The 27,360-nt window shown below is 41.4% G+C and overlaps 1 protein-coding gene across 1 annotated transcript; it reads right to left on the bottom strand.

The window, feature by feature from the left end:
* Positions 1 to 2,494: 2,494 nt before the first annotated feature.
* Positions 2,495 to 25,585, bottom strand: marchf4b (membrane associated ring-CH-type finger 4b). Its single transcript, XM_032567181.1, has 5 exons — positions 25,252 to 25,585; positions 24,180 to 24,914; positions 12,611 to 12,766; positions 10,489 to 10,681; positions 2,495 to 3,103 (listed from the first exon to the last, which is right to left on the bottom strand). The coding sequence occupies exons 2-5, from the start codon at positions 24,627 to 24,629 to the stop codon at positions 2,682 to 2,684; spliced, it is 1,221 nt and encodes a 406-aa protein (XP_032423072.1). The 5' UTR covers positions 24,630 to 24,914; positions 25,252 to 25,585; the 3' UTR covers positions 2,495 to 2,681.
* Positions 25,586 to 27,360: the final 1,775 nt, after the last annotated feature.

Raw genomic sequence — 27,360 nt, 5'->3', positions numbered from 1 at the left:
AAAAGGTTATCACTGCAATCGGCTTAAAGCTTATTTGCCTGGATTGCATAGTAACAGGATGGCTTTGGGGGCGTTAAATACGTAATTTTGAGTTATTTGTGTAAACCACATCCAAATGTATTGTTGTTTTCTTACATCTGACTTCAACAGAAATGCTAATTGTCTTGAATAAACTCAAAGACCAGTCTATAAGAAAGTTATTTAGGATTTAAGTCCACTTAGAAGAGAACAAAGACAAAATTTAAATGTGTTATTTTTTGCTTACATAATTAGATAACGCCAATTATTGTTGTGTTGAACAAGGGATTTATGTGATAACAGTGTAGGAAAAGAATTTCATAGCAGTTGCACAATTGCCAGGACAATTGCCACAAAAAGTGTGGGATAGGTTTTGACCAGTTTATACCTTTTGCATTTGTAGAGAACAGGAAAAGAAATGAGACAATTGAAGCCAGACTTTCACTTATTCCTTATTATGTACAAGCTAATATTAGCACTGCAGCACACCTAACTGCTCTAAGAGGCTATAAAAGAAATTATTGCTTTAAAAGCTTTGTAATACATATTAATTTGTTCATGTTTTTTTTTACATACATAGAAAAGCAAAATAATTGTTTTTCCTCTACAAGTTAGTATTAGCAAGCATGCTGGCACACCTAATGACAAAAGAAAATGTAAACACTATCTGCTTGAAGCTCCAGATTTCTGGTCAATTAAAATAAGTAAATTTATATGAAACATGAAGTTAAAAAAGAAGCAATTTAAAACTCCAGTGGTCTAATCCTTCAGTGTATGTTGTTTTCAATATAATTTTTATTTGATCATGTTTTTGCTCAAGCTAGTGTTAGTTCTGCAGCAGACAGATATCTGTTAGCTGAAGGAATACCTAGCTGCAAACTTATTTGCATATTTACTTCAAAAGTTGTGTGATATATTTTGACCAGCTCATGTGTGTGTGAAGGGAGGGAAGTGACAAAAAAAGAATTGGCAAAATATTTCACGTTTTCCTGTTTATGTATAAGTTAGTGTCAGCGCTATAGCTCAGCTGGCTATAACAAAAAGATAGAAAAGTATCTTTTTAAAAGATTATTGCTTCAAAATTCCTCAGTTATTTTTGAATCCTGGTAATAATTTATAGCCACCATGTGGCAGATAATTTTTAGAAGGAAAGTTTAGCAAAACCGTACCAATTTTAACCAAAGCCATCTATAAAATTGTCTTTCTATACGTTTACCATCTTTCATTTATAATTAATATGAAGAATAACAGAAATGGATTCCAAAAGCGTGGCACCCAGATCAGAAGCTGAACAATTATCTAGAATAAGGACATTGCAAGCATCTTTCTTGCAGTTTGTTGTGAGGCTTAATCTCAGTTTCCTCCCATCCCCATCAATGTATTCTGCTTTGGGGATGTTTTCAGCATCGTTTCTTCGCTCCCGCTACATGCTTCAGAGATCTGGTGCCCCCTGAGATAAAAACCGATCTCTGACATGAAACCGGAGCCGTGAGGAAATATCAAAGAGCATAACTGAATCTGAGAGCCAAGAGAAGGGGGTAAAAAAACACTGGCTTTGTGTGCCAAATGTGAGCCTGACTATCAGTCTAATGGACTGTAAGTAACACCACTGTCATGGAGCAGAAATGAGAATCAGGAAACAGGCTGAAGTAATTAAACAAACCAGTTGATTACTTCCTTTACTAAGGTTTCACTTCATTGTCAGATGTTTTAGGATTACTACGAATGCTCTTGTTTTGTGCTTTTTTAGACTGGGTGGTACAAAATGAGGCCTAACTACCTCCTTTGTTCATTTACAAAATAAAGAGCGAGCTCTTTAAAAAAAAAGTTCTTTGAAAAAAAACTCATCTGAAAATGTGGTTACAAGCACTTCACCTCCCATCAAGTCGGCTGTGGTTGTCTCTCATAAGAGACTCTGGATAAAATATTTTTGAATCTAATAATGTGACATTAAGTGTCACCAAAATGAAATTTCTGAGTTAAGTTCAGTTATTTCAATATGACTTGTTTTTTAAAGTCTGTATTTCTAATTTTCAAAGACATTTATTTTCGAATGGCAAAGCATTTTGTTAAATTTAAATAACTACTGCCTCACAATCCTCAGCTACCACTGCTACCTTTGCAGAGATCCAACATCATTCATAGACAAGGACATTTTTCATGCAAAAAATAAAATAGAACCCCATTCAGAGGATTGTGCTCCTTTGTCCTTCATATTTTGTTTTTGTTGCCTTGCAGACCAGTCAAGGCTAAAAAGTTTGCTGCATCTGTTTTACATCATTCTGCACTTTATTTGACATGATGTAATAACTTTAAATACTGAGTAAACTGTTTTTGTTCTATTTTATTTTTTCCATGGCCTTTACTTTTTGCCTACATGAAATATGAATTGTTTCCGCTGCAGTTTTGAGAAAATTACATACCATTTTATCAAAGACACGCTTCTTGATGATGAAAATAACTATTTCCCAACCAGTTTGCAAATCAAACCACTTTGACTTTTATTCAATCAATGTCAGGACATTAAAGATGCATTTCAAAATAAACAAGAACATGATATCAATCCAGTGCGGTTAAGACAGCACTTGTTTTGTTTTTTGTTGGGTTTTTGTTTTGACTGTCAGCTGGTTCAGAAATCTTTCAGCTCTGTGTGGAATAAGGCCTCAGACTGTGGTGACTCTCATGACCAGCTCTCTTGTGCTATTGCTGGGTTGGCTGCGGGCCTCTGGCTGCCTCAGGTGGCTGAGTAGGTGGAGGATGTTGTAGGGACAGTGTTGGTCTGGCACCGTGGTGCCACTTTCAGGGTCTAGGTGCGCTCCCAGTTCCCCCTCGGCCGTCACCACGGCTGTGGAAGTGGAGCCGTTGGCTGTGGAGGCCACCACCATCAAGGAGGAGTTGGAGGCGGACACTCCTATCCCGTTCTGGTAGCCCTGACTGGGCTGAGACAGAGTCCTGTCCACCACAGCTTCCTTCAGGTCGTCGCTGTCCAGCGATTTGTCATAGTTCAGAACCTTCCACTGCTGGTTGACGGCCTGCCAGCGGTGGAAGATGCGAAACACAGAGGGTCCCTCGTGGACAATTAATGCTGTGGAAAGGAGAGTGGCGGTGAGACAAAGTCAGTGTCTGGCTGCAGCCTTAATGACACCACAGAGTGATATCTATGCAGTGTTCGCACAGTGTTAAAGCCAGCAGAAAGTATAAACTGACACAGTTGCAGGACAAACACACACTCATTCTTTAAGCACCTCGCCATAAAGCCGAGATAAAATCTTTATTTGTGCGATCCAGTAAAGCCACAGAGCAACTTATGACACCGCAACAATCACCGGTTTTGGATTTAGGTCGGTAAAAACGATGCATCAGCTCTCTGCAGTTGTTCGATAACGTCTTATCTCGGCCCAAAATTGCTTATTGATTCATGTTCATTGAACTCAGTATCTGGAAAATTGGAGTCAGTCTTGCCAGCAGTTGCCTGGACCTCGAGGATGTGCAGGATCAAGTGGTGAAAAGGTAAACAGAACAAGAACAGTTTCACTCCTTTAATTAGTGACAATTATTTGTATGCATTCATCCTTTAGTAGGATGTTATTAAGTGTTTAAATATTTTAACTACTTAAATCTATTTTCACGATTCTTTGATGGTATTTTAATCTTTTATGTTGCCCATTGAGGGCCGCCTGCCCCATTCTACATTTTGTCACATTACAACCTGTTTAGGAGAATTTTATTGCAGTTTTATGCAACAAACCAACATAAATAAAATTTTCTTTTCACAAGTAAGTCTAAAAAGTGTAGCATGCATTTGTATTCAGGCCGCTTTCCCTATTTAGGGCGAGGGCCGAAAAAGTGTACATTTGGGGGGAAAAAAGGGCCTTTTTCTAAAAATTCTGGAGGTCTAACCCTGGGTCGTAGGGTTACGGGGTCAATCTCTAAAAATCCGGTTATCCCTCGTTACCCCCGTGACCCACCCTACCGATTTTTAAGACCCCCGGTCTCCCCGTGAGAGACCCCCAAACAGGACAAACTTTTCACAAAAATCATGGATTTTGCTCCCTCGTGGCAAGATTCGCTGTAGTAACGTGTTTCTGCCACCAGAGGGCATCGTTGCCATCTCGGTGTTTCTCTCAATGGGGAAAACTGCCACTTGGGTACCGGACCCGAACTTGCCACTTGGGTAGTCCGTCAATGGGGGCTTGCCAACTGGGTATTCTTATCCATACAACTGACACTTTGTCACATTTTCACTCCATGGGGCTTGCCAAATGGGTGTTTATGCCTATGGGGGTGTTGCCACCTGGGTATTCGAGAACATGGGGGTTGCCACCTGGGTATTCGTGAACATGGGGCTTGCCACTTGGGGACCAGGGCAGATCATGGAGCTCACTTACCCAGGGATAGGGCACCCAAAGCCCGCATGGAGGTTGGGTGACAGACCCCTTGGACCTCCAGAGAACCAGGGGGGGGACTCATGGAGCTCCTTTACCCAGGGACAGGGCACCATGGGGCTTGCCACCTGGGTGTTTATTGCCACTTGGGGGACCAACACTTAAGCACCATTCGAACCTGGGGACCCAGACTTAAGCCAAATGGGTGTTTAGGACTATGGGGGTCTTGCCACTTGGGGGACGGACCCACACTTAAGCACCCTTCGAACCTGGGTACCCCACACTTAAGCACCCCTACGCGGACTACACCCACCAGCCCGCACGGCCCAGAGTCTCGTGCCCCTGGTAAGGCTCCCTTTGTGGACATGGCTTGCCACCTGGGTGTTTATGCCTATGGGAGGGTTGCCACCTGGGTATTCGAGTACATGGGGCTTGCCACCTGGGTGTTTATGTCCATGGGGGCTTGCCACTTGGGGGACCAAGACTTAAGGACCCTCCGAACCTGGGTACCCCACACTTAAGCACCCCTACGCGGACTACACCCACCAGCCCGCACGGCCCAGAGTCTCGTGCCCCTGGTAAGGGTCCCTTTGTGGACATGGCTTGCCACTTGGGTTTTCGGCACTATAAATGCTCTGCCATCTGGGCACACTGACCCTGGCTTCCCCCGTGGCACAATGGTTAAGGCTGGTGCCTCCCACCCGGCAGAGCCTGGTTCGATACCAGCTTGGGACGCAGAGCTGCAGGACTTGCCATCCGGGTATCACTTTCAAATGCATTGATGCCAAATGGGAACCAACATTCACGGGGGCTTTAAGGGGGGGTCCCGCGCATTTATTGGGCCAAAGGTGGGCTCGGGTCATCACACACACTTGGAAGAATAAACGAAACCAGGCACAACCTCCTCTGATGACCCCCTGCTCTGGGGGGGCTTTGCCAAGGAATGGAGCACCATAACCCCGCATGGAGGTTGGGAGACAGACCCCTTGGACCTCCAGACAACCAGGGGGGACTCATGGAGCTTCTGTACCCAGGAATGGAGCACCATAACCCCGCATGGAGGTTAGGAGACAGACCCCTTGGACCTCCAGAGAACCAGGGGGACTCATGGAGCTCAGGTACCCAGGAATGAAGCACCATAACCCCGCATGGAGGTTAGGAGACAGACCCCTTGGACCTCCAGAGAACCAGGGGGACTTATGGAGCTCAAGTACCCAGGAATGAAGCACCATAACCCCGCATGGAGGTTGGATGAACCACCCCCATGGACCTCCAGAGAACCAGGGGGACTCATGGAGCTCATTTACCCAGGGCTAGGGCACTGAAAGCCCGCATGGAGGGCAGATGAACCACCCCCATGGACCTCCAGAGAACCAGGGGGACTTATGGAGCTCATTTACCCAGGGCTAGGGCACCCAAACCCCGCATGGAGGACAGATGAACCACCCCCTTGGACCTCCAGACAACCAGGGGGACTCATGGAGCTCAGGTACCCAGGAATGAAGCACCATAACCCCGCATGGAGGTTGAGAGACAGACCCCTTGGACCTCCAGAGAACCAGGACACCTCATGGAGCTTAAGTACCTGGACCTCCAGACAACCAGGGGGACTCATGGAGCTCAAGTACCCAGGAATGAAGCACCATAACCCCGCATGGAGGCTGGATGAAACAGCCCCTGGACCTCCAGAGAACCAGGGCACATCATGGAGCACAAGTACCCAGGAATGGAGCACCATAACCCCGCATGGAGGCTGGATGAAACAGCCCCTGGACCTCCAGAGAACCAGGGCACATCATGGAGCACAAGTACCCAGGAATGGAGCACCATAACCCCGCATGGAGGCTGGATGAAACAGCCCCTGGACCTCCAGAGAACCAGGGCACATCATGGAGCACAAGTACCCAGGAATGGAGCACTATAACCCCGCATGGAGGACAGATGAACCACCCCCATGGACCTCCAGAGAACCAGGGGGACTTATGGAGCTCATTTACCCAGGAATGGAGCACCATAACCCCGCATGGAGGCTGGATGAAACAGCCCCTGGACCTCCAGAGAACCAGGGGGACTCATGGAGCACAAGTACCCAGGAATGGAGCACCATAACCCCGCATGGAGGTTGAGAGACAGACCCCTTGGACCTCCAGAGAACCAGGACACCTCATGGAGCTTAAGTACCTGGACCTCCAGACAACCAGGGGGACTCATGGAGCACAAGTACCCAGGAATGGAGCACCATAACCCCGCATGGAGGCTGGATGAAACAGCCCCTGGACCTCCAGAGAACCAGGGGGACTCATGGAGCACAAGTACCCAGGAATGGAGCACCATAACCCCGCATGGAGGTTGAGAGACAGACCCCTTGGACCTCCAGAGAACCAGGACACCTCATGGAGCTTAAGTACCTGGACCTCCAGACAACCAGGGGGACTCATGGAGCTCAAGTACCCAGGAATGGAGCACCATAACCCCGCATGGAGGCTGGATGAAACAGCCCCTGGACCTCCAGAGAACCAGGGCACATCATGGAGCACAAGTACCCAGGAATGGAGCACCCAAACCCCGCATGGAGGCTGGATGAAACAGCCCCTTGGACCTCCAGACAACCAGGGGGACTCATGGAGCTCAGGTACCCAGGAATGAAGCACCATAACCCCGCATGGAGGTTGAGAGACAGACCCCTTGGACCTCCAGAGAACCAGGACACCTCATGGAGCTTAAGTACCTGGACCTCCAGACAACCAGGGGGACTCATGGAGCTCAAGTACCCAGGAATGGAGCACCATAACCCCGCATGGAGGCTGGATGAAACAGCCCCTGGACCTCCAGAGAACCAGGGGGACTCATGGAGCACAAGTACCCAGGAATGGAGCACCCAAACCCCGCATGGAGGCTGGATGAAACAGCCCCTTGGACCTCCAGACAACCAGGGGGACTCATGGAGCTCAGGTACCCAGGAATGAAGCACCATAACCCCGCATGGAGGTTGAGAGACAGACCCCTTGGACCTCCAGAGAACCAGGACACCTCATGGAGCTTAAGTACCTGGACCTCCAGACAACCAGGGGGACTCATGGAGCTCATTTACCCAGGAATGAAGCACCATAACCCCGCATGGAGGTAGGATGAACCACCCCCTTGGACCTCCAGACAACCAGGGGGACTCATGGAGCTCAAGTACCCAGGAATGAAGCACCATAACCCCGCATGGAGGTTGGGAGACAGACCCCTTGGACCTCCAGAGAACCAGGACACCTCATGGAGCTTAAGTACTTGGACCTCCAGAGAACCAGGGCACATCATGGAGCTCAAGTACCCAGGAATGGAGCACCATAACCCCGCATGGAGGCTGGATGAAACAGCCCCTGGACCTCCAGAGAACCAGGGGGACTTATGGAGCACAAGTACCCAGGAATGGAGCACCATAACCCCGCATGGAGGACAGATGAACCACCCCCATGAACCTCCAGAGTAGTACCTATGAACCACCAGCACTCAGACACTTAGCACACCCAGCTAAGCCACTTTGCCACGAAGGAACACCGGTCAGAATACCCAAGTGGCAGGCCTCCCAATCCCCCACAATGCCCGTGGACCACACTACCCATGAACCACCAGCACTCAGACACTTAGCAGACCCAGCTAACCCGCTTTGCCACCGAGGATCACCGGTCGGAACACCCAGGTGGCAGGCCCTCTGAGCTGAAACTGAAAATCTGACTTGATTTCATTCCTAATACAAGAGCTCCATCCAGGGGATTTTGCATGAACTGCATCTGCACCGATATGGCACCAAAAGTGCCCAAATGGCCCATTCAAAGGAATACCGAGGTGACAAATAAGCTCTTGCAGCCACTTAGGCATAGTGGCAGAACACGGCGGTGTCAAAGCCTATGGGAAAATTTTGCCACTTCGGACCGTGACCCTAACCTTTATTATCCCTCATTACAATGCAGTGCAACTGATTATCTTCAGAAGTGTCACAAGCTAATTAGTAAATAGAGTCCACCCATGTGTAGTTTATCTTCAAATATCTGAGAAGAGTTGTGTGTCTTGTATTCTGAGTCAATACTTGGTAGTACCAAGTTCCACTGCAATTACAACTGATAGTCTTTTGGGTTAGGTTCATGTTTGCACATCTAGAAATTAGCATCTCTGTCCACTGAGCTCATCTTGAGTCAGTGGGCAGAGTGTTTGTGGACACATTTTTTTAAGCGTGGTCACAGATTCCCAATTAGAGTTAGGCTTAGAGTTTCTCTGGACTATTCTAGCACATGAAGTGCTAAACCTGAGCTTACCAACTCTAGTCCTGAATTAATGGCTCTATTGCGCCTCCACCTTTCATCAGTAAGTCTGAGCTACACCTTTATAGCTCTGGCTAAGAGTTTTTTGTCCTGCTGGAAGGTGAGCCTCTAACAAATCTTGTTGGGGTATTTTCCTGTATTTAAAACCATCCATCTTCCCATCAGCTCATCCCCTCAGCATGCTGTTGCCACCACAAGGTTTCACTGCCCTGAACAGGGCTGTGATGTTCAGGGCATTACATTTCTGCCACATTTAACGTTCATTACAAAAAGTTGCATTCTGGTCTCATCTGACCAGAGCAACTTCTGCCCTGCTTGCTGTGTTGCTCTCCATGGCTTGTGGAAAACTAGAGAGAGGAGTTCTCGTTGCTCTTCCACAAAATCCAGATCTGTTGAGTAAGGGACTTCTAGTTCTCCTGTCAACAGATTCACGTGAGCTGAAGACTTCTGACAAATACTCTCCTTGTCTAGTTTGACAGCTTAGATGGGTGGGAATGATATGTTAGGTTTCCAGTGGCACTATACTCAATTTCAAACTTTTTTAATTGAATAGTGCTTTGTGAAACATTAAGACCCTGGGATAAACTTCTCTGTGTTCCCATCTTTCGATGATGCTGTTAGTTCACAATGTTCTCTGAGGCCTTCACAAATCTTGAAGATGAAATTACACACAGATGGACTCTCTTCACTGGTTAAGTGACTCCTAAAGGCATTTGATTGCACTGGATTTTAGGAGTACAGGGGACTGAATACAAATGAGTGCCACAGGTAGTTTTGGTAAAAGAAAAAAATTGAAAACCATTTTTCCTTCTCTTTCACAATTATGCATTACTTTGTGTTGGCCTATAAGATCCTAATAAATAACAATTAGAAAACAGTTAGAGAACACCTTTGCGAGGGACTATAAATGTGAATGGTGAGTAATAAAGTGTTACTACTCTCCATAAAAAATAGAACTTAGTTATGATGTATTATTACTACTTAGGTCCTTAGATGTGAGTCATTTCTTCACTCCTGCTCTCTCTATGCAGGCTAATCAGGTCTCTCCTTTTTTACGTCTACCAGGTGACAAGTTAATCTCTGTAAAGTGCCAAGTTAATGACTGCGCAGTCAATCCTCGCCACCAAACCGGAGACAATCAATCTCCTGCAGCAGCACAAGTTGGAGTTTTCTTAAGGTGGAATTCATCCAAAGCACACGGACCCTCGAGCAGCAAAAGACGGAGAGCCAGCTTACAGTACAGATGGGATATGTTTCATTTTGGACACCCACTCAAAATCTGAAAAAAGCGGCAAAAAGATGCCTCGGTGCACCTTATTACCTCTGATGTTATGACAGTACACAGCAAGCTTCAAAAGTTTCCTGGAGTTTCAGGCTGTAGCTTTTTATTTGAGACTAAAATGGAGTTCAGTAGATTTTTCAATATCTAGTGTTTATGTTTAATTTATTATATAAAGTTTGTTGCAGCAGATTTTCATCTTTAATGTCGAGATTAAATTCGTAACCATGGCCATGCAATGCTTAACTAACCAATGCAAATTGACATGAAGCATCTGACTGCACTGTATAGATTAATGCCATTGATTGTCAATAGTTTAAATGGTTTGCCGCATTCACAAATACTGGCTACAGCCTGAACACGCGTGACATTTACTTCTGCCTCTTGAGCACACCTGGATTAATGCGAGCAGACTGGAATCACTCAATATCACTCTAAATCACTGTCTCACACTTCTGCAAGAACAGTAAACATCAGTGCTTCCTGTGAGGTTTCTCACCGATGCAGACGACATCCATGAAGCCGTACATGCCGTAGCATATCTGGAAAAGCAGGTCTTGGCGTTGCCAGCGAGCCGACGGGCTGAAAGAGGACCAGACCAGCCAGGAGATACTCGCCATCAAGAATAAGGAACCCAATATGGCTGCTGCTATCTGCACTTTCTCTATCACAGTCAGGGAGATGGCCTGCCACTGCAAGAGGACACACAATACACCTCAGAGCTCTGGTCTTTATCTGATCCTCTTACTTTAATGGAAAACGTTAAAACAAAGCCGAGAAAACCAAAACTCACCTGAATGATCACCCCTTCAAACGTGAATAAAGTATATAAATATATATATATATATATTTATTTATTTATTTCAAAATAAGACAGTTATAAAATGTCAGATTTACCTGTTACAGGATAGGTCAGAAATTTACATACATTCATAATAGGAATGTTTGTTTATTTTTATTTTAAATAAAGAAGACAATATATTGTCACCTTCCTAAAATAATGGCCTAAGTAATTTTTTGCCAAAAGTGATTTTTTTTTTTTCTGTCTAAATCATTTGACAAAAAAAGGGTGATTTCCCCCCCACAACCCCCCAAAATCACTTTTGGGTAAAAAATGGCTTGGTGCTATTTTAGGAAGATTTTCTTTTTTAATTTAAAAGTATTATTTAATTAAATTCAACTCTGTTTGTTTTTTTTATCAAGCCAATTCTCAACAAATGTCTTCTAAAACAACCACATCCTCTTTGAATAACAGAAATACACAATAGATTCCTTCATAAAGAGAAACTTAGTCAAATAAATTCCAATATTTTCCAGTTCAGTCAAAGTTATTAACGCAGTCAAGTTCAGTTCATTATGCCAGCTGGTAAAAAAAAGTAAGCCACATTAAAATACCGACTTAACAAAGAGTCAGTCCTTCTAAAGAAGCACAGAGTGAAAATTATGAATCCAGGCTTAAAGCCATAGATGCAACCCCACATGGGCACCTGAATATTTAATAATATAGGATATCTAAGTTGCTTTTTTGCTTCACTTGCTCATTCAACCCAACATTTTTCTAGTGATCAATAAGCCTCTGGCACGCTTCTGCCTGGATATTTGACAACTTATCTTGCTATAAATGGTAGCTCTTATTTGAGCCTGTTTGTTTCTTGTAACTTCAACAGTGCAAAGTTCAGAGTAATTTCAGAAACCTAGTGTTACTTGTTTGAGGTTTTTGCTTGAGGTTTGGTCATTTCTGGATTGTTCCTAAATTAGCTAACCAATTTGGGTCAGATTGTTGGAACTGGGATCCAATTGGATGTTCTGGCAAGATAATGATACCAAACTACAATCCAAACTGGTTTTTAGGTTGATAAATGATGCTAACATTAAGCTTAAAAATGAGCTTGACATTACAATTTATTTAAAATGTGTGTACTATGGTTAAAAGCCAGAAAACCAATCAGTTTAATTAACCTCTAACAGTTCTGCCAAGATGAGCGATCAAAAGTCCAATCAGAACAATGCCAGAAGCTTGTTGGTGTGAATAAAATGTTGTAGTTTCTCTGCAGTTTGCAAGGGAGAATTTATCTAAGTATTATTACAGAATTAATATAATGTTTATGCACATAAAGAGTGTATCTAAACTTTCCACCGGAACTGTGTTTCCCCAGTTGAATACTTTCTTTCTGATATCAGTCTTACTACAAACTCTCTCAATAACGTTCTTGTCACATCACTAGAAGCTAAATCCGAGAGGAAAGTGTGTTCTCTCTGTTTTACGGATCAAAGAGAGAAAGACTTGTTTAATTCAAAAAGCCCATTTTTTTCCCCCTCCTTGGTTTATGATCAAAGCAACACTAGAACTGAACCTCTTTCTTTTCTTTTTTTTTTTTTTTTTACAATGCGAGCTCTAAAAACTGAGTTTCGGGCTTAACATCCAACAAACAATTTGATATGAAGACAAATATGATGAGACAAGTGGAAACAAATATTTTAATACTCAGTATTTATAGTATTTGTCGGGGCACTGTTTGTAGTTATTCCCAGTAATCCCTCGCTAGTAAGCATTTAAGGAGAATTTGATCAAATCTGAAAAGCACTTTTTCGTAGTGGTGCTTTTTGCTTCTGAGGCTTACCTGTAATGGGTTCTTGGTGCTGATGGCAATGACCTGATATTTGTAGTAACAGAGCTCGCAGGCCCAGGAGCCTCTCTCGCTGATCCATTTGATGAGACATGGCTGGTGGGTGCAGCGTACCGACCCACTGCAGCGACACGGGCTCAGGAGCTCTCCCTGCAGGGACAAACACTCAGTCAAGAAGGGATTTTCCTTTTCCAAGAACCACATTTTTCTGGATAATTTCTTGCTATTCCTCCAACATTTTGGACATTGAGATAGAAAAAAAACAATACTTGGTTGGGTTTAATTAACTGTATGTTCCAGAAAAATCTAAAATCTCAATTATGGTATTAAATGATGGAAAACAAGTTAAACATTTACGCCGTTGTCTTATTTATTTTCTTTGTGCATTTTTTTCCAGATTTAAAATCAAATTCCAGACATTTCCACACTCCATGAGATCCCAGAATAACCTGGTGAAAAAATCAACTGTAGATACATTTAAAACATGATGTATTTTCTTGTTATGTAAAGCTTGATTGATGCCTGTGATTCAGAGGAAATCACTGCCTACAGTAATCGCTGACAGCCAGACAACAACTAGTTTTCTCATTTTATTTACTCCGCCATTGTTACCCGCCTACACACAATATTCTGAATTACACTACATACACAGATATATATCTTTACTCTGGCTTATTGATTTTACAAGGAATCTCAATGTGCATTAGATACAGGAAATCACACTCTCATACACAAAGCAGACTGCAGCCCGCAGCACCATTCAGGTGTGAAATGAAAGCTTTGCCTTACATCTACTTGACAGGCAAATACTTGATTACTGCTACTGTTGTAGATGGAGGATTAACCACCAAAGGCTAAATGGAAACTCAAAGCGCAACTAAGCTGCAAAATACTGTGCTAAACGTACATTGATGCAGCAGCTCGTTAAATGAACGAAATGTTGGACAAAGCATTAAAACCAGTGAAAGAGAAAAAGGGATTGTGTCCATAAAGACGTTGTACCTCATGACTGCAAATACAACTTGACAGAAACCAGTTTGATCAAGCATCAGCAGGGGGAAATGACATTTGGTAAGTCTTGTAAAGAATGAGACCATGATAAATCCTTTTCTAGGTATGAGCCACCATAAATCCTCTACAATTCAACTGAAAAAATAATAGAACTATTAGAATAAAGCTACAATAACCTGGTTTCATCCAGTCATCTTTGATTGGAGGCTGAATCACCTTGACTTGACAATGTTTTCCAACTCTAACTTGTAAAAGTTCTCTAAGTGTTTAAGATTATGGACATCTTTTTGTCTATAGATCCCTTTAGGGAGAAATCACAGATCTGTATATTTAGTTCCCCTGTCTGGCATAAATATTCATTTTCCTCTCATGAACTTTTCTCTTTCTGGATGTGGAAATATGCTTGGACTCAATGTGATGCTGAAAAACCAAAATCTTCATCCACTTTAACATAAAAATCTAATAAAAAGACAGTTCCTTCTGAAAAAAGAAAGTCAAGGTCATGATGCAACCACTACCATGTTTTACCATAGTTATAGGGAGCATTTTGTTCCTTTTTAACCCATCTGCACTGTGTGGTTTTAGTCAAATAATGGATATGGAAAAGAGTCTTGGGAATCCCAGCATGAAAACTGAACCAAATTTCAAACTATTCACTATAATGGTAATCGATGGTAAGTTTCAATTTAAGAAGACAAAATCCTGAAATTGAATTAAAAGGTGCTTTAACAAAGTCTTAGTATAAGGGTTGGCAGATGTATGTAACCAGGTTACTGCATCCCTTTTTTTTTTACATTGCTTAGGACATACTGTATGTCACAATTATAAGGACAATTTTTCTAAATTATTTATGGTGGTCAGATATCTATTTTTGTTTCTGACTAAAGCTGATTAATATTTAACCATCTTTTCTTTTCTATTTTCCTCATCTTTCTTTTTATTTGCCCAAGATTCATATTACAGCTTCAGAAGACCTTCAAATAAATTGAAACATTAATTAAATTTGCACTCATATCATTTATATATTTACTTCTAATCAAATATGCTTTTTATGGTTCATTAAGCTTTAGAAAGAGAGGAGAGGCTATGTCCTTGTTCCCAAGCTCATTTACATGACCTTGAACTTTTAAGCATTGCCACATTAAAACCACAGACTTCAATGTATTTTACTGAGACTGTATGTGCTAGACCAACACAGGTTAGCTGTAGTAGTAGTAATTGTGACGTAGAAGGAAAACTTTTTGTTTAATCTGGAAACACTGATGTGCATTTGTACTCACTTGCTTTTCTCTGATACACATAAATATTACACAAGGCTACTAACTGCTTTCAGAAGACATTCGGTTCATAAAAAGAGCCCATCTGTGTATAATATTTAATTTCAGTGCCACAACAGTTCCATGGAGGCCTGGTAGCTGTGTTAGAGAATAAGTGAACAAACAGCTACAAACACCGTACATTACCCTGAATACTCTATTCCTGCAGTGAAACATGGTAGTGGCAGCATCATCCTCAGTAGTTAAAGGGAAACTGGTCACAGTTGATGGGAAGATGGAGGGTGTTAAACACAAAACAATACTGATAGAAAAGTTATTACTGGCTGCAAAAGACGAAAGACTGAAAACAATAAAATCTATTGTAAGACTTGGAAATTGCTGTTCCACTTTCAGTCTAAGTTTAACTTACTTTGCAAAACAGAATGGACAAAAATGTCAGACTGTACACTGGAAAAAAAGAAAACATTTCTTATTTATGGTTAAATACTGGAATTTTACCGTGTAAATACAATATAATTCTGTTTTATTATAAATTAGAGATGTTTTTTTACAGTGTAGATGTTCAGTGCTAATGGAGGCAAACCAGAGGCCTTGTTTGCAGAAAAACCTGCACAGAAGATCGAGATCACAGAGTGAAAAATCCATTATTATACTTTTCAAATTTTTTTTTTTTTTTTTAAACAACATGATCCTTTGACTTTAAAACTATACACAGCTTTTTGTTGTTTCACTGGCTAAATTCCCAAATGGAAGACATTGAGATTTGTAGTTGTGACATTAAAAAAATGTAAAACATTCAAGAGGTATGACTACATTTTCAAGAGGTATGACTACATTCAAGAGGTATGACTACAATTCAAGATTGGCAAATGAGGTATGACTACATTTGCCAATCTTGAATTGGCATTCAAGATTGGCATAATGAATGCCAATCTTGGCATTCATTATGCCAAGATTGGCATAATGAATGCCAATCTTGACATTCATTATGATCTAAAAAATTTAAGTGTACCCATTAAAGTCATACCCTACCCTGAGAATACTTTAAAAAAATACTAAAAGCTTATACATTAATGTTTCTTTTTGGGTTTTTCATCTTAGCAAGGCAAAAAAGGGACTTGTAGTGAATAAACATATAAATTAGCCCACCCTGTCTGATGTAACAAATTCCCCTTCCTCTCTCTTCTCCCAGCTGAGGTATTAAATTCTGAGGTTAATGCAGCATTTTCTCTTCCTGTCTATAACAAGCAGAAAGATTGAAACAGAAACACCCACAAAAAAAGAGAAAAAAAATCTGCAAGTTTCCAAAATATTTCCCCAGTATTGTGCTGACATCTCCGACAGATGGAGCAGCACCCCGGTTTGAAGGGAAGAGAGGAAAATCGAGTGAGTTGCAGGAGAAAAGGCTCATCCACAGATGGCCAGGGTGGGAGTGTATTGGCAGGAGCACCAGAACACTTCTGTCGAGTCCAGTGGGACTCGGGCCGCTCGCTGCGACTGGCCCGATTGCAGCCAAGAGCTGAAACCCGGATCACTCCTATACAACAGTGGCTGGAGAAGGCAGGGGAGTCCGATAACAAACATGGCATCACAGCCGACACATGCAGAAAGTGGTAACTTACTGTACTTTTGCTGATCAAATAGAAATGCATCCAGGAAATACACTTCTTTAGATGCATTATTCCACCTCCCTCTGCTGCATTATCCCAAAACAACCCAGAACATCTAATTTTCTCTCTATAAAATTAGCTCGTATTGCTATGGATATATAATGGGATGAAAATAAATTAGGTTGGGCTATTCACATAAGAGCCTGGAATCAATACGAGTGAACTCTATTAACTCCAACTGAGGAAAACTGTAGTATAATATACTAGCTCACACAGAAACTGACTGAAAGTGATTTTTATAATGGCCAGTAATAGCCAGGCTGCAAGCATTTATTCTATAAAGTATAAAAAAAACCCTGATTCTTCTGTGGATTTTAATAGTCTACAAAACAACAAAAAATTAGCCCAGAAAGATATATATTAAAATGTAGATCATAAAATTTCACCTTTGCTTACACTGATGTTTTTTATGAGAACAGTGACATTCATAGAAATAAAAAAGGCCTCTCATCTAGTTTTATACATTAGCATCTTAAGTCTGTTTACCTCCCCAAACAAATAATAATAATAAAAAGAAGTGAAGTGTTTATGTAACTTGTTTATCTCCCATTCCCAACAAATGGCTGCGCATCCTATCCTGTGTACAGCTAGCATACAAAGTGCCTCTATGCTGAAAGGCCATATAAAAATAATGATGCCAAGTTGACCCTTAAGGCCTCTCTTTGTGATCTGGAAAACATGTTTTCCAAGTGCATTATTCCTGTTAAGATTTAGGAATGAAAGCTTATTCTTCTTTTTCAGACTAGGAAGAAATCCTATAGTTTTAACATATGCTAGAAATAATAGAAGGAAAACACAAGGGACTGTCACACATGCAAATATTCCTCAGTATTTAAATATGTGTGATTCACACAAATATTTTCCAGAATAATTGTTCTGTTTCTGGTTAAAAGCAATAAAAATGATAGTTCTGTACATGATCCAGGTTAAGGTCAGGTCTGAAAGCATAGGCTGGGATGAAGCAAATGCTGCAAGAAAGCAACAAAGAACCCCCGTTAGGCCTCTCACTGACCTTTCCCTAAATAGAACAAATAACAGGTTGAAATGTGCTTCATGTTTTTTAAAGAACACAACCATCCACTGATATGGAAACAAGAATGCTAAACCTTTGAATTTTCAGTACATCCATCTGTATGGCTAACAGAGCGATTCCCTTAGAAGTATTTCACATTACGCTACATTACAACAAGCTTCGACTGATTTTACTGGAATTTTATGAAGAAAATACTGTCTGGCATGCATTTGTATCTTTCTCTTCAATCCCCTTTACTCTAATGCCCCTAATCAAAACCCAGTGCATCTAAATGCCCTGAGAAGATACCTATTTAGTAGAGCTGATGTCTGTTTGTAACTTAATCTCGGGCCTTTGAGGTTTGCTAGAGAACATTAGAGAACAAAGAGCAACAAGATGAGCAAAGAATACAGCTGAAGGTGAGACATGAAGATGTAGAGACGTTTAAAGCAGAGATAGATTAGAAAACAATATCACAATCATTCTGAGCCCTATTCAATCCATCAACTGAAGATGGTATGAGAATAAAACAACTGAAAACCAGAGCATCATTTAGCAAAGCAGCTAAGAGGCCTGGGCTCACTCTGGAGGAGCTGCAGAGATTCACAGCTCTGTTGAAAAATCTACAGATAGCACAACTTTTAATCCCAAACACAGCTTGACATGAGTCATGTATGGGGCCAAAAATCTTTAGTCTATATGTGTGCGAAGCAGGTAGAGATGTATTATTAAAAGGCTACAATTTCGACAAAAAGTAGTTCTGCAAATAGTATATATGAAAGGTTTGATGCAATTTGTAAAAGAAACCCAAAACAACAACAATAACAACAAAAAAACAGGTTAAGCCTTGTATCGTTTTCCTTTAATTCACTCCTTTGTATTTGTCTATCACTTCAAACCCTGTTACAGCTTGTGGTTATATGTGAGTTTAAAAACTTCTGCAATGCATAGTATTTTTTTCAGATTAAATCAAATAACTTCTATACTACAGTTATATGAGTTATTTGATAACTCATATAGCATTTCATTGCATCAAGTCGATAGCACTTGATTTCATTGCATCAAGTGCTATCGACTTTTTATGCATTTATATTTGCATAAAAAATGTTACTACTCAAAATTTCTGCAGAATTGGATCACAAAAGGACATGTCAAATGCCCAGTTATTGAATTGCGTAATTTCCTTTAACCTTGTACATTACTTAACATTACTTACTGATCTTAAAGCAGGCATTTACTTCAGGTTTTCCTGCCTTTAAAAATAAAACTATTTAAAATGTACCTCTTCCTCTGTCACCTTGACAGGAAAACTCGTAAAGTCTGCACTTTACAATTTTAATATTCTGACAGATAGAAAATGAAAATCGAAACTACCCATTATCACAGTAGAATTCAAACTGTAAGGCTTACCTCATGGAAAATAGAGGGGAACTATTACACAAGCTTATTTCATTCAGTGGTGTCATATTAAATCAGAATACAATCATCTTTCAGTGGCTTCCTCTGTCAGCCATTCAAGGTCCTTTCTTAGTGGGATGTTAGAGGAAAAAAACCTGTGCCTTCTCTACTCTGTGTCGACTGTCTCAGCCGTGAAGATGGAAGTGTTTTGGAGGTGGACTGTCAGATCAGATACCGCCTGACGAAGTCCGGGTGACATCCTAGAGGCTAAAAAAAAACAGATAAATATTGCCAGTACGGCTTGTAACATACAGTGATACACAGAGAGCACACTCATCTCTCTTTCTGAGCGGAACCTCATTCTCCTTTACACCTCAGCAGATCCATATCTGGACTCCACCCAAAGCTACAACTCACGGACAGCAGGAAAAAGGAAGATAAAAACATGCATATTGATGGGATGCAATGAAATCAAGTGCTATCGACTCGCTGCGATGTTTCTGGGAAGCCTTAATGAGACATGTTGGAGGAGGCCATGGGAAATACTGCGATTTTTCGCAAGACGGTACTTTGTATGCAGTGCAGAGTGTTGCCGACTATCTGTGGAGTTTCTAAGAAAACAATGACGACGGCTTGTCTCTAAGTCTCATAATGGACCTCATGCCAGTAATAATTACAAAGGCTGAGCCCAGAGGTGGACTGATATGCAAAATTGGTGTTGTAGTAATTAGCAGATGACACATCAAGAGATTATACACAGTGGAAAGAACATGAAGTGATACAGTGAATCTGTTGCTGAGTCAAAGGAGAAATAACAATGAGGCTCATTCAGATCAGAAGTTCTGCTCTTCATCTTGGTTGTCTTGCTTCTTGAGATTTTCCTTGAACAGATGAGGTGGGACATTTTCTTCAGGGTGGTCTCAAAAGCTCTGCCAAAAAGCGTAACTAATTTATCGGCAACTCTTTCTGTGAGAATTTACTGTGAGAATGCTGTAAAAATCCCACACTAAAGAGATCCTTCAGCAGCTGAGACTTTCCTCTGTTCTCAACTACAGTGCTGTGAAAAAGTATTTGCCCCCTTAAAGATTTCTTTTCTTGACAGATAATCAACCAAATGGTGTGGTTAGATAAAGGCACATATAAGATGTATTTTTTAAATTATGATTTCATTTAAAGCTGTCCAAAGGACTCAGTCCATTTTGAAAAAGTAATTTACAACTAACCCTGACAAACGGTTTTGCTAACCTTGGTGGCAACAGCTGCCATCAAGCATCTGTTTTGTCCACTCTTCTTTGTAGAACTGTTTTAATTCCCCCACAGAATAAATTATCAGTATAAAGTCATGCCACAACATCTCAATTAAATTTAATGGCGGGAGTATTATGTAAAATTGACTTTTTATAGCTTTGTGTCACGTTATATCATTATTCCCTCACCAAAAACATATCCGGAGTATTACTTTCTTTTATGAGTGCTTGAGGAATTGTTTAATTTCCCATGGCAGTGATTCAAGGGTGCCTGAATGTTTGCTTCTGTAAGGAACTGCGGTCTCAAGTCGAGCTTCCACCTCACAGAGTACCCCTGGCCCGTGCCTTCAGGTTCCTCCAGACTAGCGGCAGCAGCAATTAGCAAACACCTAGTAGAACTGCAAGTATGCTTAGCTCATCACTGTCTGATATATATACACAGTTTTTTTTATAACAAGTTTTAACATAGTTACTTGATTGTGTTTTAAAATTGACTATGTACAGACACATAGAAGACACATAAAAGGCCATATTTCTTTTACATACATGTTCTTCCCACTGGCATTTCTCTAATAAAACTGTAATAATTTATACATCAAAACACAGGTAAATTTGTCCTCTTTCATATAGTGTGACTTCCAAATGAGAATTTCAACTACATGCCCTTCACGCTGGAAAAGCACATTAATTTTTCCATAGAGTACATGTGAAAATCAGTTATGGTTTTCTGAGACGTAAATTATTCATCCTTACTTTTAACCCACTGCTTTGGCCATGTTTCTGACACAGTTTTTGACGGGACTTCTTCCACCTATTCCTGTTACACCATTTGCTATTCTAATATTCCTAATGCTTGGGTCAGGCTCTTAAACAGGTCAGCTAACCCATTTCTGCAGGAATTACAATGTCTAGTTTTATGTTTTATTTCAGGCACCTCCTCTCACATTTTTTTTTCCTGCTCTGTTTGATGATGTGTGCAATTATCACCAATACAGCTCCAAATGTGTAGAACTGCAACATGATTAACCCGAATGCTCTTTCCTTCTGCTGTCAAACATCATGTTACATTTATTATTATTATTAATATTTGTCTGTTGCGGGTGGTGGACATGAGGAGCTGAGGCAGAGGTATTATTTGATTTTGTCATGCAGGTAACGCTTTGATGTGTCTGACTGTAATGAGTTGTTTCTGCATTTCTGCGTATCCTCCACACTTGTCAGCCAGCAGGACAAGGTCTTTCATTATCCCTCCGGCACCAGCAGCAGCAGCAGCTATCTTTACAAGCCATGCAGTGGGATAAGAAGAGGGAAAAGTGCAAACCGTGAGCTGTGTGGCTGCTTTAATAAGATACTAAAAGTAAATTTTATTCTTTTTATTTTGGAAACGAAGTTGCAGCTGTAAACCCGAAACCTCGGGAAAAAAAAAAAAAAACCTGAATCCTCTGAACATTCCAACCCGTGTGAAGTTAAAACGATGTGGGGAGGTTTCTAGCCACTGAATATATTTTATTCATTTCATGAACAGCTTCTGTAAAACAAGTTTGTGACAAATATGAGAACACCGAGTGGCATTGCGATCATCCAAGTGTGTGCTACTGTTTCTCAGCCAGTGGAGACAAAAGAGGAGACTTCAGTGTCAGACCCAAGGCTAGAAAAAAAATAAATAACCTCCAAAAGTAAAAAAAAAAAAAAAAAAGCATTAAGCTGCTTCTGCACAGACCTGTATTTATTGCAACAGCTGTGCTTTGTTGTGCTCTTAATTGCATCTCTGCAATGTGATTCAGTGATGCAGTTTAATTAGATATGTGGTTTATTCTACAAAGGTGTCAATCTTGCAAACATTTTCACCCTTCTTTGAACTCTGCTCAACTTGAGATGATAATGTGGATTTTCTGGTCTGCTACAGCAGTGATCTTCACATCACTGCTGGCTCCTAACTCCCAAAATAGCAGTGCAAAATGCTTGAAACACAAACTATCAGTGCAAGATGTAAAGAAACATTAATAACCCAGTCAAACTAGAAAACAATGACATTGTTCCATGAAATAATCTGAATTTCAAATACATTTTGGATGAATTGGACTGTATATGAATAGGTTTGTTATGTTGAGATGATATTTGTTGTGAATTGGCATTAAAGTCCGACCATCTACTTTATTATGAACAGTTTTCCAACTGCTTGCTCAATAAAAATAGCAAAAAACCCAATAATTTTACAGCAGCTCAACATTTAGGGATCTAGACATGGATAACTATGAGTCGTTGTTCAAACCAAGAATCAGAATAGGAAAAAAATGCACTAAAGTGTCCCTGGATATTGGATGGTTGTTGGTGTCAGGTGACTTGATCTGACTGATTCTGAAACTGGTCCAGAGATTTTCACACACAACCATCATCAAACCTTGGACCAGATGGGCTACAGGAGAAAACCGCAAAGGGTCCCCCATCTGTCAAGATCAGGAAACTGAGGCTAATTCCCACAGGCTCAACAAAATTGGACAGTAACAGATTGGAAAACTATTTACTGGTTCAATGAGTCTTGGTTTCACCTGCACCATGAACAATCTGGAAGCATGGATACACCCTGACTCACAAAGGCAGTGGAAGGGTGATGATGTGGGAGATATGTTCTTGGCACTTTTAAACATCACAGCCTATTTCTAACTGTTTATATGGAGAAACATTTTATCTTTCATGTTTTTTGGGGCGGGGGGCTTTTGCACATGTACAATACTAAATGCAAATATTTAGGGTTAGCCATGTCTGTTTGCTTTCCCCAAACACAAAACCAACAACTTGGACATACTGCTCTTTAAAACTGTAGAATTAATGAAGGTCAAAGATCTAAGTGTTACCTAGACTTAGGCTGAAAGCCATTTCAGGGCTCTACTAAAGCCTTTCCCTCCTCTCTATCTCCCAGCACTTAATTCAGGTGACAATATTCCACTGAGAAATGGGACACTTCTTCATGAAGCTGAACAGATTCGGTTCTGGCTCCTAATACAAGTGTGACTTGATATTCACATAAATGTTATGTAAGCGTTATCAAACCAGGAAGTATGTATTTTTATACTTTTATGCTGTGGAAATATTTTTGATACTAATTCCTGAGAAACACAAGGCAGACAGATTAAAATTATTTCTTAGAAAGTATTTATCCCCCTTAAAGATTCATTCTGTTTTAGATCATCAAAGTTAATCTGAGAAAATACAAAAAGAACCTTTTCTATTTTTGTGATTTTATTTCATCAATGGGAAAAAAGATAAATGGGAACCAACTGAGATTATCCACATTGTTTTAGAAAGAGTTCATTTTCACTATCACACCCAGGATTACTGTCTAGAGTGCTACAGTAGTGACCTGACCTGCAAAAACGAGAATACAATGAATTCTCGTTTTTGCAAGAATTCATTGCATGAACAAGAATGTAGTCATTCTATTCACATGAATAGGCCTAAAAGTCTCAAAAAATAAAAACCTAAACCAATTAACTAATTATGCTTTCAACCATTTGGAATAGCAACGAGTCTTTTAATTAAGACTAATTGGTTTTGCAAATTCTTTAGACACATGGTGTGGTGCCTGCTTCATGTCGTCAGATAGGTCCAAGTTGGGAACTGACGTTTTCAAGTCTGACAGTAATCAGAGCTGGGTGTGGCGAGTGAAATCTAGTGAACTCACCTTTACAAAAAGGGAATTTAAACACAGAGCAAGACACATATATATTTTGATTATTTGAAACAAGTGCAAGTAAAGAGGGGAAATAGAAGAAATCTGCAAGGTGATAAATATATTGCTACAGGACTGTACGGAACACTTCAGATGTATTCATTTGTCATCGTATTTGCATGTAATTAAGCCGGATCCCCGAGTATTATCGCCTACAGGGGCCCTATGTGGGTGTTAATCCTGCTTTGATCAAGAGGAGCATATTTCCCAGGACTTACATGCTCTGGTCCCTGGAAGCAGATCCTGCAGACAGGCGTCCTGAAGCCACTCTCCGTGTAGCTGGTAAGAGAGAACCTCTCCTCCAGCTTCCCCTTTGAGCAGTCATCAGAAGAGCTGCTACAGCCGCGAAGAGCCGCGGACAGCTCGGCGGCGTCCACCCAGCCCCCAACCGGCCGCTCTCCGCCCGGGGCCCCGGCGGCTCCGGCCGCAGACGGCACAGTCCGGTCGCCTCCGTTCTGCTGCTGCTGCTGGTGGCTTCCCGTTAGGGTGTTGTTGTTGTCGGGGACGGTGACGGTGACGCTCGCCTCATGGCTTTCCGAAGCTTGGCCGCTCATGGGGGTCAGCGGAGGCAGCGGTGTCGGCGGTGCCCGTGGCCCGAGAAGGAGCACCCTCAGGTCACCAAGCAGGACGCAGCAGCGGCTCTTCAGCATGCCCCGGCTGCGCTGCATCGGGCTGTGTCCGGCCAGAAGATCACAGCACCGAGCCGAGGTGCTGGAAGACGAGTGCTGTTTGTGTCCCCGGCATAAGCAAACACCTCTGCATACGTGGTTGGGTGAAACGCGAGTTGTCGGGGTTTAAATGAGCTCTTTTAGTTTATGTTATTCTGAATCGGATCACTATTCCAAAGGTTGGACTTTTATTGTCTTCCCAAGAAGACGCAAACAGAAAATGGAAATAAATCCCATCGATGCAAACAAGTGTCTGAAGCCATTAGGTCCATGAGAATGAAACATCTAAAAGAGGAAATTGAAATATTAGACACATGAAAATATACATTTATTTCATAAAGCTACATTTTCTCCTCCTTTCATGGCCTCATAATTAAAACTGTCTGCTACAACATGAACTGTATGGACTGACTTATCCCTCCTGATTCACAATCTGCCTTTGAAAAAGAATCGGAAACAAAAACACTAAGCACTTGATCTTTGAATTAAAATTTTCTCACATTGAAAGCCACTGCGATTTAATCCAGCAGAGCGCAGATTGATGTGGATGTCTTGCAAGGCTTTCTGACCAAATTAAGTCAATCGATGGTTTGCCATATTTGGGAAGCAGATTCGGTCTTACCTGAGGAAATATACACAGATTTCAAGCAACACGATCCGCAATTTCTCTGTTTCCCTCACAGATTTTCATCCAGACTGCAGGTCTCAGTTGCACGTCTCACCGGGAAACATTTACATTCCCAAATCATCAAATCTCTCCGCATCCGAGGACTGAACCAGAGGGGGTTTAGATCCATCCGGTATAAAGGGGTGAAAAAATCCACCCGGGCTGTCGGACCGTCCTGCTCCGGGTAAAAAGCGTCCGCACAGAGCCTCCGGTCCTCCTGTGATCATTGGCTGCTGGATGGGTGCTGCAGCTTCAGCACCATTATTCCTGGGACAGCTCCCAGACGCCGCACGTCACCGCCGCACAGTGATGCAAGCAGCCAACTCATTACTACAACTGTGCAAAAAAATACAGGAATATGCATAATTAGCCTGGACTTGTTTTCTTTATATTATAGTTTTTTTTAAAACAAAGGGATTTCTGTACATCCAAGGGCTGGATTAGAACATACATACATGGATGTATGTTTATTGGTGGCTTTTGATCTTTTTTAAAAAGGTAATATATACATGCAATTCCTTGATTTTAGGCAATCTGATTATACTAAGAGGATTAATGCAATCCATCTACAACCTCTAATATCAAACAAGATCGACCATTAGCTGGATTAATTACAAAATAGAACAGTTTTACTTAGCAATCTTACCAATCTAAAATAATTACCTCTCTAGATCTCATTATCTCATTGCCTTCATGGTCTATGTGTTATTAAAAATGGATGTGCAGCCGGTTTCCTCTACTTTGTACATTTGGGATGTTTACAGACACCTGATGGGAGCTGACACCTGAGCTCCAGTGTGATGGGTTCTGGGATGACAGATGAAGAGTGTAACCAGCGGGTGGCAACCAGGCAGGAGAAGAAGAAACAAACAAGGAGATTTTGGCAATAACAGAAAAACACTGCAACGCTGCAACAGCCTGACTGACAGAAAGGTGCTGGAATTCATTTTTGGCTTTAAGGCCTGATATGTGTTTGGCTTTCCAGTCAGTCTCCATCCTCAAAATGCTCTTTTTGATTTTTGGTGTCTTGCAAAAACATATTCATGCCTTCTGTTTGTCACATTACATCCACAAAATTTCATGAACTTTGTTGCAGTTTTGTCTGACAGACAGACCTGAATGGGCAACTTTTGCCCCAGTCTCAACTCTTTAGCACCTTTTAACAGATTGTCGTCCAGGATTGACCTGTATTTAGCTACATCTGTCTTCCCTATAAACTCCAACCAAAGATTTCTCACCTGTTGATTAAATGCATCCCATCGGGATGCTGCCGCCACCACCATGCTTCACATTGTGGATAGTGTTTTAAGTGACATGCAGAGTTTATTTCCATGCCAGATTTGCTTAGGGAGCTGTGGATCTCTGTCTCTTCCTTAATTACCATTGACTGTTTGACTGCTTCTCAGACTAAAGTTCACCTTTTCTGGCCTGTCAGTTTAGACAGACAACCATATCTTGGTAGGTATGTAGTTGTGCTACTATTTCTGTTTTCAGGTGATAAATTGAACAGTGCTCAGTTAAACATCCAAGTGAGGAGGCCGGAAGCAGGCCAAACCAGGCAGACAGGCCACAGTAAAGAGTGTTTAATTAAACATGCAAAATGAATTGGAGACATGGTAGGACTAAAACAAAGAACCACCTGCACGATGAACAGAAGACAACAAGCATAACAACAGAAAGATCTGACAAGGGAATGGTTGAACAGAGTGGCTGAAATGCTAGGAAATTGATTACTTGAATCCATAAACAGACAGCCGGTGTGAGGGAAAGCAGAAAGACAGGAAAGGGATGACACACTCCAGTCTTCTAGGGCTCGTGGGCTACAATGTTTACACATGTTTCCGTGTCAACACACCTTAATCAAATACTCAAGAGATTAGTTGGACTCTGTAGAACGTGATTGGCTTCTGAGAAGGTAATACAGCAATTTGATTCTGGCTTTGTACCAGAAATGCATTTAAAGGTTGCAGCATGCTGGACCTTAAGACCCCTTGACCATAAGATGGACTGAGAAGAACAGCTGGGAAATAACATTAAATTGATTATCAGAAAACAGAAAAACCA

Source organism: Xiphophorus hellerii, chromosome 7 (genome assembly GCF_003331165.1).
Source record: "Xiphophorus hellerii strain 12219 chromosome 7, Xiphophorus_hellerii-4.1, whole genome shotgun sequence".
In the NCBI taxonomy this organism is placed as follows: Eukaryota; Metazoa; Chordata; class Actinopteri; order Cyprinodontiformes; family Poeciliidae; genus Xiphophorus; species Xiphophorus hellerii.
Note: the sequence above shows the minus strand (reverse complement) of the source record. Positions and strands in the feature narration are given on the sequence as shown.